The sequence below is a fragment of the Solanum stenotomum genome, chromosome 9 (genome assembly GCF_019186545.1).
Source record: "Solanum stenotomum isolate F172 chromosome 9, ASM1918654v1, whole genome shotgun sequence".
Lineage (NCBI taxonomy): Eukaryota > Viridiplantae > Streptophyta > Magnoliopsida > Solanales > Solanaceae > Solanum > Solanum stenotomum.
This window is the reverse complement of record NC_064290.1, coordinates 42,089,083-42,101,694: the sequence shown is the minus strand read 5'-3', so window position 1 is coordinate 42,101,694 and position 12,612 is coordinate 42,089,083. Positions and strand designations below refer to the sequence as shown.

The 12,612-nt window shown below is 33.3% G+C and overlaps 1 protein-coding gene across 1 annotated transcript; it reads right to left on the bottom strand.

Moving 5' to 3' along the window:
- Positions 1–6,657: 6,657 nt before the first annotated feature.
- LOC125877801 (uncharacterized) lies at positions 6,658–12,612 on the bottom strand. Its single transcript, XM_049559072.1, has 3 exons — positions 12,361–12,612; positions 12,102–12,272; positions 6,658–7,107 (listed from the first exon to the last, which is right to left on the bottom strand). Exons 1-3 carry the CDS (start codon positions 12,504–12,506, stop codon positions 6,864–6,866), a joined length of 561 nt encoding a protein of 186 aa, XP_049415029.1. The 5' UTR covers positions 12,507–12,612; the 3' UTR covers positions 6,658–6,863.

Sequence of the window (12,612 nt, the reverse complement as noted above, 5' to 3'; positions counted from 1 at the left end):
AAATTCGGCCAAAAACCCGTGGGGATCACGTATCACCAAAAATCCATGGACTATAGCACACATAAAATAATAAATTTGGTTATTCCCGCTCTGAGCCTCGCTTGAACTTGAAAATGCAGAAGTTTGCCCCTCGTGACTAATTCACGCCATTAATAAGGTCTTAACGGACACAAAAAAAAATTCAGTCAAAAACCCATCAGGATCATGTATTACCAAAAATCCATAGACTATTGCACACATAGAGCGGTTAATTTGATCTCTCCGCTATGGGGCTCGTTTAAACTTGAAAATGCAGATATTTGCCCCTCGAGAGCAACTCACGCAATTAATAAGGTATTAACGGACACCAACAAAATGTTTTGGCCAAAATCCCGTCGAGATCACATATCACCAAAAATTCATGGACTATAGCACACATAAAATGCTAAATTTGGTCATTCCCGCTCTGGGCCTCGTTTGAACTTGAAAATGCGGATGTTTGCCTCTCAGAACTAACTCATACCATTAATAAGGTCTTAACGGACGCTCACACATAATTTCGGCCATAAATCCACCGGGATCACGTGTCACCAAAAATACATCGACTATTGCACACGTAAAATGGTTAATTTGGTCATTCCCTCTCTGGGCCTCGTTTGAACTTGAAAATATGTATGTTTACCCTAGGGACCAACTCACTCCATTAATCAGGTCTAAAATTTTTGGCCAAAAACCCGTCGGGATCAGGTATCACCAAATATCCAAGGACTATAACACACGTAGAATGATAAATTTGGTCATTACCGCTCTCGGCCTTGTTTGAACTTGAAAAACGGACACTACTAAAAAAACAGTGAATACCGACCTAAAAATTTTCGACCTCAAATGGAGGTCGGTAATTTTTGACCTCCGGAGGTCGGTGTTTACAAGTAGTCGATTTTTATGCAAAATAAAGCGGGAAAACCAAATTCCAACCTCTGGAGGTCGGAATTTTTCTCGGAAAAAATGAATTACAATAAAAACCGATGACTTCCCGGAAAAAATGAATTACAATACAAAGTGAAACTCCTTCAATTAAGGTGTCTAAGTGAAAGATTGTGCCAAGTTTAGGGGCCAGCGATGACTTCTACCTTTTATGTTTGCTATGGAGCATCAAATCTGTATAAAAATCGCAGACAACTTTGATTTGTATAAAATTGCAGGCATCTGATTTGTATAAATCTCAGCGATTTGTATAAATCGAGCGTCTGTGTCTATGAAAATTGTGTTTCTATATGTATATGCTCTTTGTGTTTGTATATCTATATAAAGTTTGAATTCATATACAATTGAATATAGTTAAAATAGCTGTATTTGTATATCAAATCTCTCTCTCGCTTTATACAAACACAAATTATACATTGTATTTTGTATAATCTGTGTTTGGATAAAGCGAGAAAGAAAGGCAAAAGAGAACTGGGCAGGGAAAGATTTGTAATGTATAATTATAAGTGTATAGGAAGAAGATATATGTATTTGTATATACAGTTTTCTCTCGCTTTATACAAACACAAACACAATTTATACATTTGTGTTTGTATAAAGTGAGAGAAGCGAGCAAGATCAGGGAGAGTGGCGAGCGAGATATCTGGGAGAGAGGCGAATGACAAAGTGTTTGCTACGGATTAGAATTAAATGAAACTATGGTTATAGCATTTAATTTAAATTAATAGTTTGCTATTTTATATAATTTTCCCTTAAAATATTGCTAGTGTAAACTTCTTCCATGAATCTATTGATTGGTGAATGGTGATAAGTTGACACCCAAAGAATAACATCCATTCTTTGAAACTGAAAATATAGCAAGTCCTATCCGTGAAATTATACTATTCGAGTAGAAGAAACATGATATTGTACTAAATTGAGATCGGGGTTAAATGGGTGAGTTTCTAACTAATTGGGTGTTTAAAATTGAGGACTGATCATTTTATTCTAAACTTAACATGTGTTACTTCGTTAAAATTAAGGACAAATTTGTATCAATCTATAATGCGAGGGGTATATTTGAAACTAAAGTACAACTGGCGAGATATATTTAACCCGAAAATATAACAAGGGGTATATTAAACTATTTCTAATAATACATGGGTATATTTGGCCCTTTTCCATTTGTATGATACTGTAATATCAAGTTTCAAATCATTTTTGTAAGAAATAAAATAAAGAAAATTGTATATTACTGTATATCAAATGTATAATTTTGTATAACGAATTGTGTCATGGGCTAAAAGTTTGTAATGCAAGTTCTGGGCTATATTTTTACAAAAAATGTAAATTAAGTAATTGTATAATTCTAAAATTTTCTCTATATTTAAGGCCTCATATTACAATATATAAATAATATTAGGACAAATTACTTAAGTACACAACATTACTTTACCTATTCTCAATATTTCCCTACTATTTTGTTAAAATACAAAAATCCATTATTTTCCCCCAATTCAACTTAACCGGATACTTTTATTTTTGGAAGCCAAATTGACCTTTCCCATTCCCTAATTTTCGCCCTCAATCTCTCCTCAGATTTTCCCACAACCCACGATTCCATCTCCAAATTTTCTCCCCCATTATTCTCAACAGATTCATTATTCCAATTTTGAATTTCAAACTAATTCTCTCTCCATTCAATCAATTTCAGAGTTTGAAATAGGTAGTCACTTCATCTTCAACTTTTTCTTTTCATTTTTTAAATATTTTCTTATGCTTTATGGATCATCCGTCTTTTAGTATTGGGATTATCCAAATAGTCACAACCAACACTAATTGAATCTTTGATTATGAAGATCCTATAACAATGACTAAGCAAAGTTGTAAGAAGTCAAAAGCTAAAAAGGAGGCACATGCAAAAACACCCAAGAAAAGTGGTAGAAGGGTTGCCCCGGCCATATCCAGATCTGCAATACCAACAGTATGTATTTTTTTTTCCTGTAATTTTATGTATTCACATAGTAACATTCGTTTGAGGTGGAATTTGTTCAAGATATTATGCAACAAAAAAGTGACAGCCTGTAACTATTGAATCATTTTTTCTTTACTTACACATTTGATCTTTTTTTATAATGTATCTTCTTCTTTTTTATAGTGACTGCGGAATGTTTTTTATTGTTTTTGTTGAATTTCTGAGCAGTGAAATCAACACCCATCTAATGATTTTCAAAGTGACTATCTTCACACAAGATATGCAACATTGTTATGAAAGTATGGTCTCAACAAGGACAAGACGGAATATGTTAGCGAGAATGATGATCTACAATGCCGAAGAGTGACTACACTCCACCAACAGAAGATGATCTTGTTAATGTAGAATAGATTTTTATATATCGATTCACCGACAATTGTTGATGATCTATTGTTTTAAGATACATTACGTGTTTTTATACAATTTTCAAGTATATAATACAAAATTATTTTCACAAATAACAAAATTTTATTCTTCACACAACATGATACAAATTATATCTTATAAGATTGGTACAAATCACAACAGATGATACTAAATCATTATGATTTACATAATATTATGTATATCATACTTAGGTGCTTTAAACATCTCAAATTGATACGCTTTTATTATTTCATGCCAAAGTTACAAAGATATTAAGTTTCAAATACACGAAATTGATACCAAAATTACTCTAACTTTTTTTAAGCCGATATTAAATTTCCAGAAAATTATTATGTACATGAAACACAATTGCGTCCACAAATATCAAAATTGTATGTATATGATATATAATATTGGTAAAAAATACAGCATCCGATACTTTATTATTAGTAGATACAAAATTTAGAAGAAGATATTATGTATATGATATATCATTGCCTCAAATGATACCTTTTTTACATGTTGTCTCTTTTAACTTTGGCACACATCGTTACAAAGATATTAAGTATCAAATACACAAAATTGATACTAAAATAACTCTTAACTTTTTTTAAGCTGATATTAATTTTCAAAAAATTATTATGTACATGAAATACAATTGCATCCACAAATATCAAAATTGTATGTATATGATTAGGGGTGTTCATGGTTTGGATAAAAACCGATCCAAACCAAAAAATCAAACCAAACCGATTTAATTTGGGTTTTGGTTTGGTTTGGTTTTAGATTGTTAAGAACCGATAGTCATTGGTTTGGTTATGATTTTGTTCGAAAAAAATCGAAGAAATAACCGAACCGAACCAACAAGTTATATACATAAATTTTATTATTATACATACATAATATATTATATTCATAAACAATTTTAAAGATTTTATATATGTTTCATCAAAATTTATTTATAATTTACTTATGAAAGAAAAAATGTCCAAGGTGAGAACATTTTTCTTATTGGTTTCATGTATATGAGTGTCTATGAAAATTCATTGTGGTACTGAAAATGTCATTGTCTCTTCTTTCTATGCCAAAATAGTGAATTTTGAAGTTTTATTCAGTAAATTCAATGATCCAAAGTTCTGTAATGCCAGCCATTCTAACTATTTTTTCGTTTGAATGGATTGTTGTCACTTTTTTCACGTTTTGAATGAATTGTTTCTTTTATTTTTATGTATGGTTAATAACCGAATAACCGAACCAAACCAAACCAAAATCGAAAACAACCAAACCGATAAATGTATATTATATTTGGTTTGGTTTGGTTTGGTTTTGATAATTTTAAAACCGATTAAGTTGGTTTGGTTTTGGTTTTGACCAATAACCGATCAAAACCAACTCGTGAACACCCTAGTATATGATATATAATATTGGTGAAAAATACAACTTTCGATACTCTATTATTAGTAGATACAAAATTTAGAAGATGATCTTATGTATATGATATATCATTGATTCAAATTATACCTTTTTGACATGTTGTCTCTTTAACTTTGGCACACATCGTTACAAAGATATTAAGTATCAGATACACAAAATTAGTTCTACAATTACTCTAACTTTTTTTAAGCTGATATCAAATTTTCAGAAAATTATTATGTACATGAAATACAATTGCATCCACAAATATTAAAATTGTATGTATATGATATATAATATTGGTAAAAAAAATACAACTTTCGATACTCTATTATTAGTAGATACAAAATTTAGAAGAAGATATTTTGTATATGATATATAATTGATTCAATTGATACCTTTTTTATATGTTGTCTCTTTTAACTTTGGCACACATCACAACTATTGATACTATTATTCTATCCCATACAAAATTTACAAACAATTAAGTATGAGAAACACATCAGTGTATACCAAACTAACTCTATCAGAAATTAACAATCAAAAAATGTTGCCAGAATTCAAAACATAACATTTTTTCATTTATTGCTTCACAAAATAGTAACCTAAAAGTACTTAATTAAGTATCAAATTTGAGAATTATTAGACATGAAGCATAAAAGTACTTCTAAAAAGTAAGTATCAAGAATCTTTCCACCCTCAACACACATGATTGCACCTGTTGTTGCATCGAAGTTTTGTATCTCTTCATCACTTTTTTTCGACGTATCAATGCATAGAGGATACATACTAAATCTCACCTCATGTTTCTTAATTTCTATGTACAATTTCACCCCATATCATTCCGAATACACAATGGAGACGAATTACCTTCAATAACGTATCTGATCTCGATGTTTTTTTTCAATTCATCGATATCCAATTCAGCTGCAATTGTTGAAATAAGATTAATGAACGAAATATTTTCAGATACCACTATCACATCACTTATGTATCGCTCGTATCTAACATCACTTTTCCATAATCCAGAATATATTAACAAGATCGAAATATTCATTACAAAACTTCACAAAATTGCGTTCCAAAATTTTTTGAATCAAACTTCTACTGCGTTTTCGAAGAACAGGGAGAAGGTTTCACAATTTGAAATTTGAAATTTAAAATTCACAAAATTGAGTTCCAAATTTTTTTTGAATCAAACTTCTATTGAAATTTCGAAGAACATGGAGAAAGTTTCACAATTTGAAATTTAAAATTTCTAATTCAGTTAGAGGTTTATGAACGACTAATTGGTTGAAGGAAGAAACGTACGCGTTAATAGTGGGAGTCAATTATAATTTCTATTTTTAATCCCTTATTTNTGCGTTCCAAAATTTTTTGAATCAAACTTCTACTGCGTTTTCGAAGAACAGGGAGAAGGTTTCACAATTTGAAATTTGAAATTTAAAATTCACAAAATTGAGTTCCAAATTTTTTTTGAATCAATCTTCTATTGAAATTTCGAAGAAAATGGAGAAAGTTTCACAATTTGAAATTTAAAATTTCTAATTCAGTCAGAGGTTTATGAACGACTAATTGGTTGAAGGAAGAAACGTACGCGTTAATAGTGGGAGTCAATTATAATTTCTATTTTTAATCCCTTATTTAACGCATTAAACTGATAAGAACAACTTATTAATTTAAGTATCCGCCTGTTATTAATTAAAGTATTCGCCTGCAATATTATGTATCCGAAAGACACTAAAATAGGGAATTTTTGGTAATTTATGAAAGAGTAGGGGATAGGAAGTAATCTTTCTTATACTATGTGATTTGCATAATTTTTACTAAATATTAAGCGTAACGCATATACAACTCCTTTAACTTGTCTTAAAATTTCATTTTGACACTTCAACTCAGTCTTGTTTCATTTTAAATCTCCAACTCCATTTTTTCATGTACCATATAAACATATGGTAAAATAAGTAGAGTTCCAATATCACTTGGACAGTTTCAAATAATAGATAATTTTAATTTTGGTAAGCACGAATACAAGGTTAATTATATACTCTATGGCTAGATGACACTGCCAGTCACTTGTACAAAACTATATTGGGATGAACATGTACTAGTACTCATCTTCATCTCTTGATTTCCCAAGCACCCTCCTAAGAAAAGAAGCAACAGCACCAAGAACCAAGAAGAGCACCAGTGTATCGAATCCACCCCCAATGCCAACGGCAACACCAGGCCCTGGTGCGAAGAACGAGAAAGGTGACCATCCCCATCCACCATAGAATGGAATACCATAGCCATATCCATATCCACCAACTAGAGGAGGAGCAACTGGTGGATTGACATATATATTTGTTCTGCAAAAACAATGTCATCATCTAAATTAGTTTATTTAAGCATCCATCAGGACATCAAATACATGTAAGTAGAAAAACAAGCTGAACCAAGTGGTCTTTAAACTGGAGGAAGTATCATAATTCAGTATTTTATTATGGCACTACAACTCTAAGCATACTCAACAAAATTACGTCTCCGTCTGCAAGATTTTGTTCACATCATTTGGCTATGTGTTACATAAGTATATTGGGGTTTCAGTTAACTCCCTCAATTTTGGAGCCACACAAGAAATAGAAATATATAAATACATGAAAGGAACAAGAGGCTGAACAGATACATGAATCTATCAAATACAACCACAATTCAGAAAGCTGTCCACATCCACTTACCGGCTTTCATACACACCGATACAAAGATGACTACAAGAAAACTTTTCATTCTACCGAACTTAGAGGAAAGAGGAAGGGTGAAATTAAGACAGTAGTGTTCGACTACTGCAGTGTGCAGTTAAAGCTGTTCTACAATAACAAAAACTACATGAGGAACTTTCTCAATGACAAATCAACTATTGGAGAACTTCAGAGCTTTTGGTACTATAATTATGATTTCAGTAATAAGGAAAAAGGAAACTAGAAGCATCATGCTTCACTGTGCAATAGAACAAAGCTGGATTAGGGGCCATTCAACAGGCTTAAAGGGTCAAGATGGACTTGCAAGTTCTCATATCCTTTATGCAGAAGGATCACTGCTTTTAAGTAAAGCTGAAGAAGAATAGATGCATTATCTTTAGGACTTATTCTGTTACTTTTCGGGGCGGTCACTGGACTCCACATAAATATGCATAGCCAGCTCTTTCCAGTAAATGAGGTTCACAATCTTCAACTGTTAGCAGGTATTCTTGGGTGCACTATTGGGATGCTATCTTCTACTTATTTGGGACTACCTTTCGTGCATAAATACACATCAATTTCCATGTGGGATGGTATTTTTGAATAATGTGAAAGGAAGTTGTCTAAAAGGAAAAGGCAGCATCTCTCCATTGGTGGAATATTAGTCCTCATAAACAGCGTGCTACACTTGTACTTAACACTATGTTATTCCCTATACCTGCTTCTATTTCAAAGATTATTGACAACATTCAAAGACACTTCCAATACAAGGAATTAGAGACAAGAAATCTTTCATTCTTGTTAATTTAGATACAGTGTTGAAGGGGAAAAGATATGGAGGCCTTGGGGTTAGGGATTTGAAATGGTACATTGTGGAGAAATGTCATTGAAAGCAAAGATGGCAAGCACGATTAATGGAATAACAAAGTTGCTTTGCTTCCCTACAGATTCTCTATATGGAAAAGCATCAGGACTTTTTGGGATGACTATAGGCAAATCATATTTCAAGCTGGGAGATGGAAGGAAGATTAGCTTTTGGCATGACTCTTGGCTGGGCCACACACCTCTCAAATGGAGTCATCCCATTCTTTTTACTTTGGCCGCCAACGAGGAAGCCTCTGTATCATATTACTACTCAAGTTACAGCTAGCACATAATTATAAGAAGAAACTGCAATGATTGAGAATTGGAAAGAACCTGCAGTTTGATTCAACAATTAGGAGCCTACCATACATGCTTAGATAAGAAGGACATCCTATGTTAGAAGGGAAAAACGGATGGAATCTTTACAGTAAAGTCGTGTTACACTCTATAGTATAATACACAGAACAACACACTTAAGTGGCCTTGGAAACAGATTTAGCAAAGCAATACCCCCTATAAGTTTTGGTGTTTCACTTGGTTAGTCAGCAAGGCTGCTTGGAAATTATCTAAATGTTGTTGTCCTTCAGTCAAACTTAAACTAGAAAGGGTCACTAATGAGCACTACCACTTGGAAGGGTGAAACTTCAGGAATGGCCAAGTAAATACAATACAAGGCGTAACCGCTAGTTGTAAAGCATGAGTTTGATAGCTGACTAGTGTCAGTGAAACACACTAGAGAAATATTTCTAGTTCTGTTAAGATTGGAAATGGAGACTATCAGATTCCTACAATTTGATTCCTTTTATAGGGTACATTGTATCACAAATAACAAGAGCACGAACTCATCTTTGTAGTTCTTATGAGAACCCACAAATACAGGATACTATTTGGATTTTGAAGGTTAATGAAAAGTGATCTTCAGTAGCTAGTTTTTTTTTAATTTATCTTTTTGCAGTCAACACACCCCCCCNNNNCCCCCCCCCCCCCCCCCATTTTCTAATCAAGTAACTACGGAAAGCAGTCGGTGTCCGGTGAGACTCAACCTCCCTGTCTGACTCTGTTAACTGTTAAGGCCTCCTTTACCTCTTTCTAAAGATTAAGTAGATTCTACTTATTCAAACATATTTGAGTTTGATATTTTCATGATTTCTGTTTTCCACCAATTAGTAGGAACTAGGATTAATATTGAATTGAGCTTAATAACAAATGTTACCGCTTGATAGGTTCGATCTTTTAAGTTCTTAGCGTTTAACTCATTGTTTTCTTAAAACAAAATTATGGGTATAGATCTAATATCTGTTGAAAATTGGGTGGTTTTCATACAAAAAGCTTTACTCCTTGTTGGTGGCGAAGCACTGATACGCTTCTAGTAATTGCCACATCAAAGTTAAAGATAATGGTGTCCCCGCCACTTCCAGATCAGGTCCGCCTCTACATGCACATGAGTCGTGAATCCATATATAATACTGGTGTCTCCATATTTGACTATATTCCATTAATATATTAACTTTTTGACCTGTCTAGAATGTTGATGTTGTCACCACTTTAAACTAGCAGTTAGTCTTGGCCCAACTCTGCCCGGGGGTTGGCCTTTTAAGGCTTATTTTACCTCTTTTTTTCTTTTTCTCTTATTGCTAATTGGAACTCCGGCTCCGGTAAACTCCTGAACCTTATCCATTACCCTTCTTCAACAAGGGGAAGATATTAGGTAATTCTCTTTTTCAAGGCCCCTAACCTAGTCCTGGTTTGGTTCTCCAATGGAAAGATTTGAGATACCTTCTCCTACCCTATAAAGTACTGTCCTATTTCGATAATAAGAACAAAATTATGGCCATAAAGATTCTTGCAAAGTAGTTTCGTAGCCAATAGAAAGAACATATGAATCACATTCAATGGGAAATTTAACCATGTCTTGTCGTGTAGAACGAAGGTTTTAGGTTCAACATGAATATTTGCTTTAGTATTGCTTGCACTATATACTGAAGTAATGTATGTGCGACCAATTACTAACAGTGCCTATTTCAATTACTTCCCCAACCATGCTACGTTCATGAGAGCTTACTGCATTTGATAAGTTAATTATCTATAGGAGGCAAGGAACTTGAAATGCCTGAGAGGAAATCATAACCTTAAGATGATGGAATTGTTTCCACTAGAACCTGATCGTTCCATAGTAATATAAAACACATAGTTATCCTTATGGCTATGAATCCAAATAATATAGGCTCTATCTGGAGATTTTGTTTTAGGAATATAAGATATACCTTGTTCTGCTCCTCCTAGTTTAATTAGGTACTCACAAAATAACAGGAGCTAAAGTGCTAAAAGGTATAGTGAGTAAATAAATATATAAGACAAGAATCTGAACATTAAAATGAAGGCATAAATATGAGATTAGCTAATTTAGAACAAGCATAAAGAGAAGGAAGATTATAGTGCTTTCATTATCCATCCAAGGTGACTTCTAATACGGCGAACTCCAGTTAATTTTCAAGTTCAGCAAGGTAATATCCAAAAATATTTCCCCATATAAAATGAATAGCTTGCTAAGGTCTCAAATAATAGCATTAAAAAGTTAGAAATTCAGCTCAAAACATACTTTTGCAATACCTATGTTCCTTCCAGTGGCTCAAAGCAAAATTTGCTGCCTTAAAATTGTCTCGCCCCCAGTGACTGAAATCTCTAGCATCATTTTCCAGTCACTGTTTGTCCTTGCTATATGGGAAACATTCTAGTTGTAACAGATTTACACTGCCGTTTTCTTTTACCCTGGCAAGCTATCATTTCTATTCAAACTATACAAACATCTTTACATGTACGAAACATTGAAACCTTCTCTCCACGTCCAAATTTCAGCAAAACTAGAAGCATTCACCATATCTAGATACAATCATTCAACAGAAAGCCAAGGCAAATACAACTATTGGTGTTGTACCTTTTGGCGTCGAGAGTACTATACTTGTAACTACTACTACTACTACTACTACTACTAAATTAACATGTTCCCTTACTACAAAGTTCAAAATTCTGATCACATATTGTATGTCTGAGACAATCAAATTACTCTCCTTTGCAATAATAAGATTCAATAACAAACTATTCATCATTTTCAAATGGGCTTATATATTTGCAGCTTGTAAACAGTTCTATAAACTTTTATAACCAATACAACTTTGATCAATCTTCAACAATCAGTCAAATCAATCCTCGATGAACAAAGTAGGACCTCCATTCGAAACGAAGTAAAGCATTAAAAACTCTTAAGTTATTTCTACATAAACAGTAAATTTACATGTTTCAAGGCTGTTGATTATTAAATATGACAATATCATTTAAAAGCATCATCTAGTATAGTGAATATTTTTGATTTACTTAAGTATGTTTTCAACAAATTCCCATTAGGTGTTGGGCATGATTATCTTTCTTAGGACAAGACGTGGAAATTTATTTGGTAATCGGTGGAGGCAAGGGGCTAAACACAGGAAAAAAAACAAAAGGAGTTCAACATCTACAATATAAACATGTATAAATAGTATAATTCTTAGCCGAAGGGGGTTAGGATGAACCCCTTGACCGCTACCTGGCTCCGCCCCTACGTGGAGGTGAGACTTGAACCTAGGATCTCTAAGGACCATATTTAATTTTGTGACCATCTCATCTAACAGCCTAGTAAATTGTTAGTCAGGATACACTTTTATTTACTTAATCATATCTTCAACATAAACAAATACATCTTTTGCTCAAAAAAGTGTGGAATTAACCTTGAATTATTGATCCTTGGTGAGGAAGAGCGAGGAGCTGACGGTCGAAAAGCCTGACCACCAATTCTACCACCAGTCTTAGCAGCTGATGCTGGATCCACTGAGCCCAGTGTCAAAAACCCAGCTGCCACTGCAACTAACGCTAACTTTTCAAATTTATTTTCACTTTTCCTGGAAAAAAAAAACGAGAACTCCATCAAGAACCCAGAAAATGAGAGATAAAGAATGAAACTTTTTCCCCATTATATTCAAATTTTACCTCAAAGAGTCTTGTGGGTCATCTGGGCTGTACTTGCACAAGATTTTAGTGCTATGTACAGGGAAGAAAGTGATGTATTTTCTGGGTTTGTATGTTGAAGAAAGAGGACTAATTAAGAAACTTTGCTGTAGAATAGCTACTGACATTTTTTGTTTTGCACTTCAAGTGGAAGCTCAAGAGTTGAGAAATTAAGTTTTGTGCGATTTGTAAGTGAGTCAATGCTGTGATGATATTTGCCAAAGGTTCATCCAG

Coding starts and splice junctions, on each gene's coding strand:
- LOC125877801 (XM_049559072.1), bottom strand. CDS start 12,506: ATGTCAGTAGCTATTCTACAGCAAAGTTTCTTAATTAGTCCTCTTTCT. Junction 12,273..12,360: donor GACCCACAAGACTCTTTGAG/GTAAAATTTGAA, acceptor TTTTTTTTCCAG/GAAAAGTGAAAATAAATTTG. Junction 7,108..12,101: donor CCAAGGATCAATAATTCAAG/GTTAATTCCACA, acceptor TTGTTTTTGCAG/AACAAATATATATGTCAATC.